The sequence below is a fragment of the Salmo trutta genome, chromosome 37 (assembly GCF_901001165.1).
Source record: "Salmo trutta chromosome 37, fSalTru1.1, whole genome shotgun sequence".
NCBI classification, from domain to species: Eukaryota; Metazoa; Chordata; class Actinopteri; order Salmoniformes; family Salmonidae; genus Salmo; species Salmo trutta.
Window position 1 is genome coordinate 12858570 of NC_042993.1, and position 16910 is coordinate 12875479.

Sequence of the window (16910 nt, forward strand, 5' to 3'; positions counted from 1 at the left end):
GAAAGCACCACTCACCTCAAGTCAGGTTGACACTTCTAGCTGTGCTGAGTTGATTCTAGACCACTGCTATGTTTTGTTCCACTGTTGTTGTGATCCCTGGCAACATGGGAGCTTCCTGAGAATATGCGCACAGGTGCACATCAGACAGAGGTCAGGAACTAGGATCTGTGCTCTGAATTCTCTCATTGGCTGCTGAGCCAGGTGAAATCTGACACATGCCCTGATAGTATTATCTGTTTTCCAGTACTTGCACACTGCTCAGTGCTCTTAGCTTGGTGTGAAACATATACAGTAGGTTTTACTTACAGGTGATCAGTGTGAGCTGTGAAAGTAATCACCTTTCTGCAAATGCAACTTTCCAACAATTAGTTTCATAACATTTTAATTTGCTCTAGTGTTTGTACAATTTATAACTTTTTCAAATTGAAGACATCTCATTAGCCCCATTTTAGTTTTAACATGGGAATGTCCTATAGCCTGATCCTCCACATAGGCGCTGGAGAGGGTTCAGCTCCAGAGTAACGCCACCCTGTCTAGGACAGGGATTCACTCTCAGAAGGCTGTAGGTGTCGCAACAGGTTACACATGCTCTAAACAGGACATTGACAACTGCACTTACGGCTTTGCTGACCTAAAGCCAGTTTCTAACTTGGAGTCTAACTTTGTTTTCCCTCCCCTGACTAACGCTAACATGAACTATCCAGCCATGTGTGAAAAACAAGGTATGTACTACAACTAGAGACGCGATCATGGCTCCATAGACGATTTTACTTTTCAACCTTTTTAATTAAGAAAGTAAAATGTGGTTTCTTCAGGTAGGTACACGCAACATAACCACTGACTACTTTGTTTTTGTATCTGCAGATCCCTGTGAGGAGATGCACTGTGGACCTCACAGGCTGTGTGTAAAGAAGGACGGAAAGCCTGTCTTCTCTTCAGAGTCTAAGATCTGCTCTGCATGGGGGGATTCTTACTACCGCACCTTCGTCGGTAGTAACACTTTGCCGTGATTGTGGCTAGTACGTGTCCATACCGACTTGTTGCTTTTGTAGATCAATAGTCAGAAGAGGAACCTGCCCCTAGCCCTGGCCTCCGGCTCTCTGCCTTTATACCCTAGCAGCTCCACCGTTGTCTTGGAAACAGACTTTGGCCTGATGCTGCGGTATGACTGGCATCACAACCTTGAATTGGAAGTGGCACCAGAGCTGTCTGGTTCACTGTGTGGTCTCTGTGGAAACTACAACCACAATGCAACTACTGACTTTGCCACCCCTGATGGAACCGTGGCAGCTGTGGGCTTCGCTGGAAAGTGAACACTGACGGAACCTTATGCACAGAGGACTGCAGCACCTCATGTCCTGTGTGCAGTACAGGCCAAGTGAACTCTAAACCTGCATTGGTTTCGGTTTCAGGGTGCTGCAGAGCCACGGCCATGTTGATCCTGACCCGGACGTCCGCAGCTGCAAGGCTGACCAGTGTGCTGCCGATGGCGCTCCTTCTGCTGTCTGTAGGTTGATGCAGGCCTACTCTGACATATGTTAGAGGCTGGGGCTCAGAGTCTTTCAAGGCCGGCTACCTCGCAGTGCTAGGCTGGCTACCTGCTCAGTGGCAGCCACCGTGTCCCATACAGGAGGTGTGAATGCAGACATCAGCGGCTCTACTACCTCCCCAAGGAGATGGTCTGGACGGACCGCCAGTGTCGGAAGCAGTGCACCTGCCAGCCTTCCTCCAAGAATGTCACCTGTGTCCAGGCCCAGTGTCAGGAGGTTGAGGAGTGCAAGATTCTGGCTGGGCTACCATAAGGAAGGGCTAAGGGTGTGGGCTCAAGGGGATCGGCATCGCACCACTTTTGACGGGAACAGGTATGACTTCCAAGGTACCTGTGTGTACCAGCTGGTGAGGCACTTCCCTAGCTTGGGAGACCTGCCTGGTTTCAGTGTGGCGACGCAGAACAAGAGGGGCCAACACGTCTTACTCCAGAAGGGTCAATATTTTGGTCCATGGTTACTCTATTGAGATCTCTCATTACTGGGATGAAGTAGTTGTGGTGAGTTGGCCTGTTTTGGATACATATTGAATAGAGTTCCTGTCTTCACTATTGTCTAAAAATATCAGTGTCAGAAGATTTGTAATACCACCTCATCTTGGACATGCCCTTTTGACTACTTCTCAATCTTGTTTCAGGTGAATGGGATTATTTTGAGCCTTCCCTCAGCGTTGAGCCAAGGCAAAGTGAAGATCTACATGACTGGGCTCTCCAAGTGTATTGAGACCAACTTCGGTGTCCTGGTCACATACAACCAGGACCTCCTGACTGTCCAAGTGCCCAGGGTCTTCTCTGGCTCCCTCTGTGGCAACTTCAACATGGACCCAGAGGACTATCTAACAGACGATGGGGACATCAATGCCTGTGAGGCGCTGGAAAACGAGTAGCATTGTTGGATGTGACGACTGTGAACAACCCCCAGTGCCCCATCAGGAGCAGGCTCTCTATTTAGGCAGGGACTACTGAGGGAGCGTTCCAGAACTGCCATGGGATGGTCAACCCAAACGCTGCCTTTGACAACTGTCTACGACCTCTGTTACAACAATGGCAAGCAGACTGCCCTGTGTCAGATTCTCTCAAGTTACACTGCTGCTTGCCAGGAGGAAGGGGCAAACATAGATGAATGGAGGGCTGCAGAATTTTGTGGTAAGTAGCTTGAATTGATAAATCCTTTTGCGCTGTATTGATGACTATTTCATCTAAGTCTGTCATTAGTTGATGTGAAACTCTGCATGATCTATACATGGACATGTTTTGGTAAATTTCCCTTCCTGTGTCCTGTACAGGTCTGTACTGTCCAGCCAACATTGAATACAGCCTGTGCTCCATCCCTGTGCCCAATAATTGTGTGGCGTCTTGTGTAAACCTGAGTTCTCCATTGAGGTGGGAAGTGTCCCCCCAACACTGAGTGCGGCTGCCTCTGTCGGGTTGTACCACAAGATCAAGGAGGGGTTTTACCCCCATGACCACTACCAGGTTGCTGCACTTGTCGGTCATGGCCAGCTAAGACCACCTTTACCAGTTGAAAAGAGTGTAGGATCCAAAATGGCACCCGTGACTGCTATCCAGCGACAGTTTCAGGGAAGTGCAAAGTGGTGGGAGGCAGGCACTTGAGGACCAGATGATGTGCAAGTAGAGATACTGGTGTGCAAAAGAGCAGAAAAGTAAATAAAAACAATATGGGGATGAGGTAGGTAGATTGGGTGGGCTATTTACAGATGGACTATGTACAGCTGCATCGATCGGTTAGCTGCTCAGATAGCTGATGTTTAAAGTTAGTGAAAAGTTAGTGAAATTCATGATCACTGCGCCAAGCAGAATGGACGCTACTATGAGGTGTGTGTGTGCGTGGAACTGTCATTAGCAACGGTTTTATGGTTCAGTCAGACTGACTCTGTACTCCCAAATTATTCGAACTATACTGAACAAAAATATAAATGCAACATACAAGAATTTCTAAGATTTTACTGAGTTACAGTTCAACCTAAATAAAAATCAATAGGCCCTAATCTATGAATTTCACATGACTGTGCAGAGGCGCAGCCAACCCTACTGGGGAGCCAGGCCCAGCCAATCAGAATGAGTTTTTCCTCACAAAAGCCCTTTATTACAGACAGAAATTATCCCCAGTTTCATCAGCTGTCTGGGTGGCTGGTCTCAGACGGATGTGGACGTCCTGGGCTGGCATGGTTACATGTGGTCTGCGGTTGTGAGGCCCATTGGACATACTGACACATTTTCTAAAACGAAGTTGGAGGCAGCTTATGATAGAGACATGAACATTACATTCTCTGTCAACAACTCTGGTGGACATTCCTGCTGTCAGCATGCCAAATCCATGCTCCCTCAACTTGAAACATCTGTGGCATTGTGTTGTGACAAAACTGCACGTTTTAGAGTGGCATTTTATTGTCCCCAGCACAAGGTGCACCTGTGCAATGATCATGCTGTTTAATCAGCTTCTTGATATGCCACACCTGTCAGGTGAACAGATTATCTTGGCAAAGGAGAAATGCTCACTAACAGGGATGTAAACAAATTTGTGCACAAAATTTGAGAGAAACAAGCTTTTTGTGCATATAGAACATTTCTGGGATCTTTATTTCAGCTCATGAAACGTGGGACAAACACTTGTTGCATTTATATTGTTGCATTTATATTTTTGTTCAGTATGCATTTTCTTTCTTCAACCAATGAGTTGTAGTCATTGGTGCACACCTTTGCATCAGAAAATAATTGTTTGTATATAGTAGTCCTGTTTGGTTCCAAAGGAATACATTTCTGTTGTACATGCTCTGACCAGAACATTTGACTGTTTTATCATGTTCCAAGACTAGAGGTTTGATTACTCTGAGGGCGTAGTCAGTAATGACACATTATCACATTTATTATGACATTATTTATCATCAATTCCCAAACCTGAATTTATGCAGCTGTAATCCCTGACATGTTGCCACAACTACACCACAGAGCAAAATGTGCCATGCTTCATTTAGCCCAGGCTGTCACAAACAGCCCTATGATTAATGTCTTAACTGTATGTGAGTCACTACACCTCTGTACAGGACTTGACCAATCCCAAAACCTTTGTGGGGTGTCAGTTGGAGGGTTGTGTAACGAACACACACTGACTCATTGTGTTTCTGCAGAAGGGGGAGGTTTCCTGGTTGGATGGGTGCTCTGAGGTGTCCATGTTCTGCCCATGGCTCCCTGCGCTGAGAGGCTGCCTCTGCCCTAAGGGTCGAGCTGCACCCTTCTTGAAGGTTCCTTGGGCTGTGTTGGGAAAGGTAATCACTACCCCGCTGGGTCAGCTGGATTCGCTGACACACACAGAAGCTTGAAAGTTACCAAACTTGGAGGGCTTGTTTGTTTAGTTGCACTAAACCACTTCTCTGATTAGCTTTTTTTGAGTTGTGGTGCTGTACCACTGAAGAAAAATATAAAAGCAACATGTAAAGTGTTGGTTCCATGTTTCCTGCACTGAAATAAAAGATCCCAGAAATGTTCCATACACACACATTTTGTGACATTTGTTTACATCCCTGTTAGTGAGCATTTTCCCTTTGCCAAGATATGCCATACCTGTCATGTGGACGGATTATCAAGAAGCTGACAACAAAATCACACAAAAATAATCAATGGAAATCCAATTTATCAACCCAGTGGAATTGTTATTGTCAATCAAAAACTTCAGAATTAATTAGCTTCTGAACAATTGACAGGTTAACGGCATGCATGTCAATCTATCACACTGCTGGTTGAATATATACTGCTCAAAAAAATAAAGGGAACACTTAAACAACACATCCTAGATCTGAATGAAAGAAAAAATCTTATTAAATACTTTTTTCTTTACATAGTTGAATGTGCTGACAACAAAATCACACAAAAATAATCAATGGAAATCCAATTTATCAACCCATGGAGGTCTGGATTTGGAGTCACACTCAAAATGAAAGTGGAAAACCACACTACAGGCTGATCCAACTTTGATGTAATGTCCTTAAAACAAGTCAAAATGAGGTTCAGTAGTGTGTGTGGCCTCCACGTGCCTGTATGACTTCCCTACAACGCCTGGGCATGCTCCTGATGAGTTGGCGGATGGTCTCCTGAGGGATCTCCTCCCAGACCTGGACTAAAGCATCCGCCAACTCCTGGACAGTCTGTGATGCAACGTGGCATTGGTGGATGGAGCGAGACATGATGTCCCAGATGTGCTCAATTGGATTCAGGTCTGGGGAACGGGCGGGCCAGTCCATAGAATCAATGCCTTCCTCTTGCAAGAACTGCTGACACACTCCAGCCACATGAGGTCTAGCATTGTCTTGCATTAGGAGGAACCCAGGGCCAACCGCACCAGCATGTGGTCTCACAAGGGGTCTGAGGATCTCATCTCGGTACCTAATGGCAGTCAGGCTACCTCTGGCGAGCACATGGAGGGCTGTGCGGCCCCCCAAAGAAATGCCACCCCAAACCATGACTGACCCACCGCCAAACCGGTCATGCTGGAGGATGTTGCAGGCAGCAGAACGTTCTCCACGGCGTCTCCAGACTCTGTCACGTGCTCAGTGTGAACCTGCTTTCATCTGTGAAGAGCACAGGGCGCCAGTGGCGAATTTGCCAATCTTGGTGTTCTCTGGCAAATGCCAAACGTCCTGCACGGTGTTGGGCTGTAAGCACAACCCCCACCTGTGGACGTTGGGCCCTCATACCACCCTCATGGAGTCTGTTTCTGACCATTTGAGCAGACACATGCACATTTGTGGCCTGCTGGAGGTCATTTTGCAGGGCTCTGGCAGTGCTCCTCCTGCTCCTCCTTGCACAAAGGCGGAGGTAGCGGTCCTGCTGCTGGGTTGTTGCCCTCTTACGGCCTCCTCCACGTCTCCTGATTTACTGGCCTGTCTCCTGGTAGCGCCTCCATGCTCTGGACACTACGCTGACAGACATAGCAAACCTTCTTGCCACAGCTCGCATTGATGTGCCATCCTGGATGAGCTGCACTACCTGAGCCACTTGTGTGGGTTGTAGACTCCGTCTCATGCTACCGCTAGAGTGAAAGCACCGCCAGCATTCAAAAGTGACCAAAACATCAGCCAGGAAGCATAGGAACTGAGAAGTGGTCTGTGGTCCCCACCTGCAGAACCACTCCTTTATTGGGGGTGTCTTGCTAATTGCCTATAATTTCCACCTGTTGTCTATTCCATTTGCACAACAGCATGTGAAATTTATTGTCTATCAGTGTTGCTTCCTAAGTGGACAGTTTGATTTCACTGAAGTGTGATTGACTTAGAGTTACATTGTGTTGTTTAAGTGTTCCCTTTATTTTTTTGAGCAGTGTACATCAACTTTAGAAAGATTCCAACAGCGTAGTTTTTTCCTCTGTGCAGGTTAGAATGCCTGTTCGGAATATTTGATGCCACTCAATAGTCAACAAATTTATAATCATCTAGTTTAAATGAACAGACTGTAATAATCACAAGAATAACGGACAATTTTGATATGCTTTGAAATGTGATATATTCAATTAGGAACACGGTCAAATGCAGTAGTCGTCAAATCTGTATGAATTCTCTCAGGAGCCTAATTCTTTCCAGTACAAGCCCTTGATCTGTTGACCTGGCCCAGAAAGCTGATTGCTGGGTGCTCGGTGTTGTCACGCCCTGACCAGGTGAACTCTTCTATTTTGGTCAGGGTGTGGCATTTCTATAGTTTATTTTCTATGTTTTGGTATAGCCTTGCTTTGGGGCGTATTTCTATGTTGGGTTCTGTCGATTCCCAATCAGAGACAGCTGTCGCTAGTTGCCTCTGATTGGGAAATCATATTTAAGTTCCTTTTCCCCCCACGATGTTTGTGGGTTGTTGTCTCTTTTTGTTTGAGCAGTAGCGATACGTTTATTCTCTGTTTTGACCGTGTTATTTCAGTCTGAAATAAATAACGTGTTCGCTCCCAGCTGCGCCTTGGTCCACTTCTTCCTTCATGCACGATGATCGTTACAGGTGTTTAAAAAACGAACCCGATTTAATCTGGTTACTACTCCTACCCAGTAACTAGAATATGCATATAATTATTGGCTTTGGATAGAAAACACCCTAAAGTTTCTAAAACTGTTTGAATGGTGTCTGTGAGTATAACAGAACTCATATGGCAGGCAAAAACCTGAGAAGATTCCTTACAGGAAGTGACCTCTCTGACAAGATCTTGTTCTTCTTGTCTCTGTTTATTGAAGACTGAGGATCTTTGCTGTAACGTGACACTTCCTACGGCTCCCATAGGCTCTCAGAGCCCGGGAAAAAACTGAATGATATCGAGGCAGCCCCAGGCTGAAACACATTAGCGCGTTTGGAAAGTGGCCGATCAGAGGGCCATTAGACTAAGGCTCGTGCACGAGGGGATCCCATGCTTTTACTTTCTCTCTCGTTGAATGTAAACAGGCTTTGCCGGTCGGAATATTATCGCTTTTTTACGAGAAAAATTGCATAAAAATTGATTTTAAACAGTTGTTGACATGCTTCGAAGTACGGTAATGGAATATTTAGAAATGTTTTGTCACGAAATGCGCCGTGCTCGTAACCCTTATTTACCCTTTCGGATAGTGTCTTGAACGCACAAACAAAACGCCGCTGTTTGGATATAACTATGGATTATTTGGGACCAAACCAACATTTGTTATTGAAGTAGAAGTCCTGGGAGTGCATTCTGACGAAGAACACCAAAGGTAATCAAACTTTTCTAATAGTAAATCGGAGTTTGGTGAAGGCTAAACTTGCTGGGTGTCTAAATAGCTAGCCCTGTGATGCCGGGCTATCTACTTAGAATATTGCAAAATGTGCTTTCACCAAAAAGCTATTTTAAAATCGGACATATCGAGTGCATAGAGTTCTGTATCTATAATTCTTAAAATAATTGTTATGCTTTTTGTGAACGTTTATCGTGAGTAATTTAGTAAATTGTTAGTAAATTCACCGGAAGTTTGCGGGGGGTATGCTAGTTCTGAACGTCACATGCTAATGTAAAAAGCTGGTTTTTGATATAAATATGAACTTGATTGAACAAAACATGCATGTATTGTATAACATAATGTCCTAGGTGTGTCATCTGATGAAGATCATCAAAGGTTAGTGCTGCATTTAGCTGTCTTCTGGGTTTTTGTGACATTATATGCTAGCTTGAAAAATGGGTGTCTGATTATTTCTGGCTGGGTACTCTGCTGACATAATCTAATGTTTTGCTTTCGTTGTAAAGCCTTTTTGAAATCAGACAGTGTGGTTAGATTAACGAGAGTCTTGTCTTTAAAATGCTGTAAAATAGTCATATGTTTGAGAAATTGAAGTAATATCATTTCTAAGGTATTTGAATAACGCGCCACAGGATTCCAATGGCTGTTATGTAGGTGGGACGATTTGGTGCCACCTACCCTAGAGAGGTTCTACCATGGAAACTACTCTGGTCCAGAAATGCACCCACGCCAGTACTGCAGAACCCTTCTCGGTCATGGTGCAAAACGACCATGCTCAGAACCACTTTCCATCTATTAAAGCGCTACAGCTCACTGTGTACAAGGACCACACTGTTATCCAGAGAGGCTATTCTTGGGTACGTTACAAATACACACATGTACTTTACATTCAATATAAAGTTACAACAGACTCGGTCAGGCTATAGACCATGCAGTGATTTTCCTCTGGGCATGTCTATTTGTCAACCGTTCTGTAATTGTTTTCCATCGAGTTTTTGTTTAACATCCCTTTTGTGAGAAGAGTTCACTGGGTCATTCTCCGGATGACTGATGGGCTGTGTTTGAATAGTAATTTGTGTCAAGTTCAAGTGCAAGTCTGTATGGCATTTTAGCCAGACTGGGTGAAAAGTGGAGATTACAGAATTGTACAAAGCCTTTCAGGGAAGACATTTTTAATAAGATAAAAATAAGTTATGTTTCAGTGGAATGACTTTGAAGTGGAATGATTACTCGGGTTGATTGCACAATTTGAGAGCTGCCAATCACATGTTCCAATGCCATTTTAGTTAATCATTACCTATTGACACATTTGATTATATTAATTATTCCACACAAGTAAATGTTAACATGAAATACATCAACCCTCTACTCTGAAATGACCCTTTGTCTCCTTTCTCTCTCTGAAGGTGAATGGCCAGAGAAGGCTCCTGCCTGTGACTCTCCGTTCTGGCTCGGTGAAGGTCCATCAGAGCAGTCTGTTCTCGGTCGTTGACACCAGCTTCGGCCTCCATGTCAAATACGACTGGTTCTACTACATCCTGGTAAGCCTGCCCAAGAGCTGCTCTGACATGTGTGGCAACAACCATGGCAACAAGGACGATGACCTTCGCATACCAGAGGGTGCTACTGCTGTGGATGAGGCTGCCTTCACCTGGAGCTGGAGGAGGGTCCTGGACTAGGAGGGTCAGTTCTGCCATGCGGACTGTGGAGGCCCCTGCTCCGACACGGATCTACAGTACAGTAAGGAAAGCTCCAGGACATCTGGGATCTGGTCGCAGCAAAACCCTCTCAGTTGGTGCCATGATGTGGTGGACCCTAGGGTCTAATGTCATCAGTAAGGGCAAGAACCAGGAAGTCCTGTGTCAGGCTCTGCAGGCCTACACCGGTGCTTGTCAGTTCTCCCAGGTTCCCATCAAGCCATGGAGGAGCAGCACCTTCTGTGGTAAGCATTCAGACTGGTGTTACATTCAAACATGTAAATGTATTTGACGTGGCTCTGCAGTGTCGTTTGTCTTTTATGTAGTTTTAATGTCACATGCACAAGTACAGTGAAATGCCTTTCTTGCCAGCTCCAAACCCAACAATGCCGTAATCAATGTAGCACCAAAACAAAATGAAGGTCAGTGGTGGAAAAAGTATCCTATTGTCATACTTCAGTAATAGTAAAGATACTGTAGATTAATAGAAAATTAGAGTAAAAGTGAGTCATCCAGTAAAAGTCTGAAAGTATTTGTTTTAAAATATACCTAAGTATCAAAAGTATAAATAATTTCACATTCCTTATTAAGCAAACCAGACAGCACAATATACTATTTTATTTTATGTTTATAACCAGTGGCACACTCCAACACTTACGCAATCATTTACAAAAAAAGCATTTGTGTTTAGTGAGTCCGCCAGATCAGAAGCAGTAGGGATGACCAGGGCTGTTCTCTTGATAAGTGCGTGAATCTGACCATTTTCCTGTCCTGCTAAGCAGTCAAAATGTAACGAGTACTTTTGGGTGTCAGGGAAAATGTATAAAGTACATTATTTTATTTAGGAATGTAGTGAAGTAAAAGTTGTCATATATAAATATTAAAGTACAGATACCCAAAAACACTACTTAAGCAAAAATACTTTACAGTATTTATTGTGTGTTTTTGTTCTACATTACGCAGTGGTGTAAGGTAAATACCTTGTTTAAAATAAATACCTTGTTTACATAAGTATTCAGACCCCTTGTTTTGAGACTCGAAATTAAGCTCAGGTGCATCCTGATTCCAATGATCATCCTTGATGTTTCTACAACTTGATTGGAGCCCACGTGTGGTAAATTCAATTGCTTGGACATAATTTAGAAAGGCACAAACGTGTCTGTATAAGGTCCCACAGCTGACAGTGCATGTCAGAGCAAAAACCAAGCCATGAGGTCAAAAGAATTGTCCGTGGAGCTCAGACAGCATTGTGTTGAAGCACAGATCTGGAGACGGGTACCAAAACATTTCTGCAACATTGAAAGTCCCCAAGAACACAGTGGCCTCCATCATTCTGAAATGGAAGTTTGGAACCACCAAGACTCTTCCTAGAGCTGGCCGCCGGGCCAAACTGAGCAATAGGGGGAGAAGGAACTTGGTCAGGGAGGTGACCAAGAACCCGATGGTCACTCTGAATGAGCTCCAGATCCACCGTGGCGATGGGAGAACCTTCCAGAACTACAACCATCTCTGCAGCACTCCACCAATCAGGCCTTTATGGTAGAGTGGCCAGATGGATGCCACATGACAGCACGCTTGGAGTTTGCCAAAAGGCACCAAAAGGACTCTCAGACCATGAAAAACAAGATTCTCTGGTCTGATGAAACCAAGATTCAACTATTTGGCCTGAATGCCTAGCATCACATCTGAAGGAAACCTGGCACCATCCCATTCTACAATGTTGAAAATTGTAAAAATGTAAAAGTACATTTGAATGAGTAGGTGTGTTCGAACTTTTGACTGTTACTATAGATACACATACACACACAGTGCAATTTCAAAATTGGGTAGTGCATCAGTTCCTCGTTATGTTAGTCATTGCATACCTTAGATTTATTTATAACTTGTCAGAAATGTCCAGATCAACTAGCCATGTCAGCTAACGGTTTTTATTTCGTTTTTTTAGCCATTGATATTGTTGTAATTTTTCACTCAAATATTACATGAATACAGATTAGACATGGCAAAATGTAAAGAATTGCAAGAAATGTTTCTTTAAACTGCAACATCTAAATTTCACCCCATTACAAAATGTATAGACCTGCAGGAAATTAGCTTTAAATCTACTAAATTATCTCCACCAACAAGAGGGGTGTTCGCCAATGTTGGAAGGGGGGCCCCGAGAGAAAAACTTTGAGAACCTCTGGTCTAGATGGTATCATGGCGGCAGTTTGTGATCATGTAGTTCTCTCCCTCCCCTCCATCATTCTTTCTTCCCTCTCTCAGGGAAGAGAGAATTGTCCAGTAAGTACACAGCTACTTTGAGCTGTGTGGCTCAGCCTGCACTGCCACCTGTGAGGAACCCCTAAGCTCCAGCCCGTGTTCCCTGGCTTGAGTGTAGACCTGCCAGTGTGACCAGGGTTTTGTCCTAGAGGGGGACGTCTATGTTCCTGTGTCCCAGTGCGCTGCACACACAATGGCTTCCTCTACCATGCCAATGACACCATCTGGTCCCATGACAACTGCGCTGAGCACTGCATCTGTAAGCCACACACCCACAGGGTTCTGTGCCATCCGGCCTCCTGTGGCAACGAGTTCCGTGGGATCAGTGAGGATGGGGTCAGGGGCTGCATGGCTTACCTCTGGCAGATGTGCTGGCAGAGCAGCAACCACCTGTCCAACTTTGACCAGGTTGTGTATGACTTCCAGGGGTTTTGTAGGTACCAGCTGGTGGAAATGTGTGGGGACAGGGATAGCCTGACTCCAATTGAAGTGCATTTCCAGACTGACAGGCATCAAGACTGTTCTATGAATTTACTGGTCAAGGTGAATGGCACCATCGTGGAGATTACCATAAAAAAATGATGAAACTGTACAGGTAGGTTTTCACATTGCTAATAGTTAAATTAAACATTGCCAGTATAGCCTACATCTATTCAAGACACAGTAACAACATGCTGATTTATTTGGGGCGTCTTTGAACAAACAGTTTTTCAGTCATTGTATGTTTATACATAAAAAGGGGTATATTCGATTCGACACTTCAGGCAGAAATTCCAGGCCTAATCTGTGAATGGGCCTGTTACAGTGATCATTCTGAAACATTTGAGTGCAGTGTTTCCTCCCCCTACAGGTGAATGGAATCCAGAAGAACATGCCCTTCCTCTTCAGTCCCTCCACAGTGGTTCATGCTGTTGGTCTGATCATCTACATCCACACAGACTGGGGGTTCTTCATCAGCTTGAGAGTAAAGGCAAATATCGCCATCATCCTCTCTGGAAAATACCCAACCCCACCTGCGGCCTGTGTGGCAACTGTCCCTGCTGATGAGCTAACAGGGCGGGTTTCCACAGAGTTCTTGAAGTTGTGGAAGAGACTACCCATGGTGTGTGGACCCCGGGTTTGGAAACTGTCAGAATTGTTCCCCAGAGCAGCTGACCCTCTACTCCAGCTCAAGGGTGTGTGGGAAGATTTTGTGCTGTAATTATGCACCTCTATCAGCTTGTCCACAAGCAAAAACAAATTAACATTCTCTGGAATTGCAACACTGCACTGTTTGGCGTCAAGCATTGCTGTGTACCAAATGAAATATGGACGGCTTGTAGATTCTTCTGAAAGTGCGGTATTAACATTTCATTGTGTTTGGTTAGTTGATATTGATCACACATTGTTGGGACTCACATTGTAGGGAAATGCCAGAGCAGTGGTATTATTTGCATTCACACTCAGATACTTGCCTTGTAGTTTTGCACCATGGATTTTTTTTACGGGCAATTTATTCTCCAGCTAGGATGTTGATGGGTTTTATAAGGCTGAAAATTACTAGCAGTTGCTTGTTTAGAAAACAGTTACTATTATTAAGGCCAGTGCCTCTGCTACCTCTTTACCACTAGATGGCAGTAACATCATTGATTTACCCAGTGGAGCCAAAATGACTCATGCCTATTCCCTGTATAACAACTAAACAATGTCATTCTCCCTTCACAGACATAGCCTGTCCAAAAGGCACAAGCTACACCTAACACTTCTCTGGTCCTACTCTCATCTGTGAAGGTTGGCTCAACAAAACTGTGGCCCTGCCTGCAGACAACTGGGAGAACTGCTTCTTTGAACCAGGCCTGGTGCTCAGTGGTTCCCTCTGTGTCCAGCCCGAGGACTGCGGCTACTTCCACCATGGCGAGTACCTGGTGTTGTCCTGTGAGAAGAGATGTGTGTGCCGTGCAGGTGGACACGTCCTGCCATAAAATGTCTCGTTGGGAGGGTGATGAGTGTGGGGTTCAGAAGGGAGTACATGGCAGCTACCCAAGGCCCAGAGTGGCACACTGCCTAGTGGATGGCAGATCCCACTACAACACATTTGACGGGCAGGCGTTTGAGTTCCATGGGACGTGACTACATCCTGCTCCATACCTGCCAGCTGCACACTAAAACGGAGGAGGAGTTTATGGTGGCTGTGCGTCATGGCAGTGAGAATACGTCCCGGGAAATACACATGGTCATCAATAGGATGAAGATGGTTCTTTGACCATCTTGGAGAAGTTCAGGTAAAGGATGGGTTTCACCATCAGCATTAATGTTTTATGTAGTTTGATGCAGATCCTGCCTTTTTTTATTGTATTATTTTACAAATGAACTTTACATAGTTAAGACTGTAGAATATGTAATCTATAGTGATCTCAACTTTCCCTTTACCCCTAGGTCAATGGAGTCCTTGAGAACCTGCTCTTCTCCCACAGTGATGTGAGTCTGCATCAGAATGGTCATCTGGTAACCATCCAGGCCATGGGGTCAGTCCAGGTCATCTCCAGTCTACACAACCTGCTCCTAGTAAATACCTCAGACTCATCCTACCAGAGCATGGCCTGTGGCCTGTGTGGGAGCTACAACAATGACCCCATGGATGATCTACAGCTGCCCAACGGAACCCTGACCTCTAACCCCGATGGGTTTTGTGTCATCTGTTGAGATGGGTCATGCGCAGGCCTGCGTCCCCCTGCAGTGATGGGTTTGGGGCTAACTGCCCCCTCTGTCAGTGCCCCTGCATGGTTGTGAGCTCTACTGTGGCCTACTCACACTGCCTGGTGGCCCCTTCACCTCCTATCACTAAGTAGTCCAGCCACAGACCAAGTAGTCCAGTCACAGACCCACTACTCCCACTGCATGGCTGATCTGTGTGTGGCAGGGAACCAGACCCAGCAGCCGCTGTGTGAGTAGCTGCAGGCCTATCATGTGGAGTGTCAGGAGGCAGGAGTCAAGGTGGGCCCATGGAGGAAACACACTGGCTGTGGTAAGTTTCCCCTCTGACAGAAAATGGCATCATATTGCTCAAATGTGGCCCTCACAATGCATTCAATCTATAAAACTCTGCTGATTGCCCTTTAATAATTAGAATACGGAAACTTAAGCTAAATACATATTCTCACTAATGAAGGCAAACAAAATGCCATGCATGTCTAATTAGTCATCTAGGTCTTCACTGGAGATCTGTTTAACATTAATCTGGGCCTATTTACAAATGCATGTATTAATCATGAATATTCTATTCCTCAGTTCATTGCCCCCAGTTCAGTCACTACAGCTTGTGTGCCAACGCCTGTTCCTCTCTGTGCCCTGGAGGGGTGGGGTCTGTGCCGTGCCCAGATGGCTGTGAGGAGTGGTGCCAATGTGACCAATGGTCAGGCCTGCCTACCAGCAGGGCAGTGTGGCTGCTGTCAGGACAGGAGGAGGTTTTAGGAACATTTATAGAAAAGCCTATTGATGGAATAAGCAGAGCTGATTATTCATCAAATAAAAGCAAATGTTGAAATGTCAATCTCAATATACTTCCCTTTAAAAACTCAGTCAAACAGCACATCATGCATATCAAAGTCATTAGTCTATGCTATGCTTGATCTGGTAATGATTAATTACTGGGTTTAGGTTGTTTATTCAGACCGGTGTCTTTATACTTGGCCTCAGAGAGCAGGCCTCTTCAGAATTGCACTATCTGCACCTGTGGGGCTTCCTTGGTCTGTGAACCACTTGCTTGCCCCGACCAGCATGTCTGCACTGTCTCAAACAAAGTCCTCGGCTGCCACATCACAGGTACAGAAGCTAACATTACTGTCCCTGCACCAGCTTAGTCATCTACTGTAGTCAGCAATATGGACTGTCAGGCTGAGTTAACATGGAGGGGATTGGAAATATGGACAACCCTGGTATACATTCACTTCCCTTGTTGGAGTACATATACTAGGATATCTTGCTTATTTCCAGAATAAAACGTCTCAAATTGATTTCTCTCCCCATATGTGATCTGTCCAGTGATCAGCTAATATGATGACTGTGGCTCAGCCTATCCACACACACCTGTGAGTCCAACTCCAAAATGTACATCCAGATCTGTGTGCAGGGCTGCTTTTGTAATGCCGGCTTCAACCTGTGGCTCCAGTCTGCTGTGGTACAGCGAAGAACAGGACCACAAAGAGCTGTTTGAGACCAGTGATTATCTATGTGCTGCTCAATGATCTGGGCCTGTTTGGAGAGTGTGCCGCAGTGTTGAACCCTTAGCCTTACTTACTTCCACAGCTGTGACGACCAGCGTGACGTATCCCCTGAGGCCATGGGTGCCTGTGACGTGATGATGGCCAGGAACAGTGTGTTTGGAGGCTGCTGGAGCAGGGTGGAGACCCAGCCTTACAGGGACGAGTATGTGAGGGCGGTGCGGCCACATGCCTCAGCCTGACGTTACAGAAAGGTAACTCGAATAGCTACAGTAGTGTAATGAATGGGTGAATTGATATTTGGTGTTGGGTGAATTGTCATTTAAAATGTATAAATTCTATGTGATATCTATTGCATTTTGTGTTCCAGTCAATTTGCTGTGGCTCATGTGTCACTGTCCTCTCAGGATGAGGAGCATCTCTACACGATGGGCTGTGCTGAGAAGTGATGGCGTCATCCCCTGGGATG

General features: G+C 45.2%; 1 protein-coding gene and 3 long non-coding RNA genes across 4 annotated transcripts; all 4 read left to right on the forward strand.

Moving 5' to 3' along the window:
- The first annotated feature begins 1596 nt into the window (after window positions 1-1596).
- LOC115176564 (uncharacterized) lies at window positions 1597-3499 on the forward strand. Its single transcript, XR_003872243.1, has 3 exons — window positions 1597-2047; window positions 2185-2692; window positions 2833-3499. It is a non-coding gene; the product is annotated as an uncharacterized LOC115176564 (long non-coding RNA).
- A 5532-nt stretch (window positions 3500-9031) lies between these two features.
- Window positions 9032-10049, forward strand: LOC115176563 (alpha-tectorin-like). The gene is made up of 2 exons (XM_029736622.1): window positions 9032-9140; window positions 9690-10049. Exons 1-2 carry the CDS (start codon window positions 9039-9041, stop codon window positions 9960-9962), a joined length of 375 nt encoding a protein of 124 aa, XP_029592482.1. The 5' UTR covers window positions 9032-9038; the 3' UTR covers window positions 9963-10049.
- An 80-nt stretch (window positions 10050-10129) lies between these two features.
- On the forward strand, window positions 10130-14497 carry LOC115176565 (uncharacterized). Its single transcript, XR_003872244.1, has 4 exons — window positions 10130-10225; window positions 12246-12837; window positions 13093-13417; window positions 13947-14497. It is a non-coding gene; the product is annotated as an uncharacterized LOC115176565 (long non-coding RNA).
- Window positions 14498-14691: 194 nt separating this feature from the next.
- LOC115176566 (uncharacterized) lies at window positions 14692-16232 on the forward strand. The gene is made up of 2 exons (XR_003872245.1): window positions 14692-15246; window positions 15510-16232. It is a non-coding gene; the product is annotated as an uncharacterized LOC115176566 (long non-coding RNA).
- Window positions 16233-16910: the final 678 nt, after the last annotated feature.

What these genes read in the sequence shown, in the direction of transcription:
- LOC115176563 (XM_029736622.1), top strand. Translation starts at nt 9,039, where the DNA reads ATGGTGCAAAACGACCATGCTCAGAACCACTTTCCATCTATTAAAGCG. An exon ending in TCCAGAGAGGCTATTCTTGG is followed by an intron (nt 9,141 to 9,689) that starts GTACGTTACAAA and finishes CTCTCTCTGAAG; the next exon opens with GTGAATGGCCAGAGAAGGCT.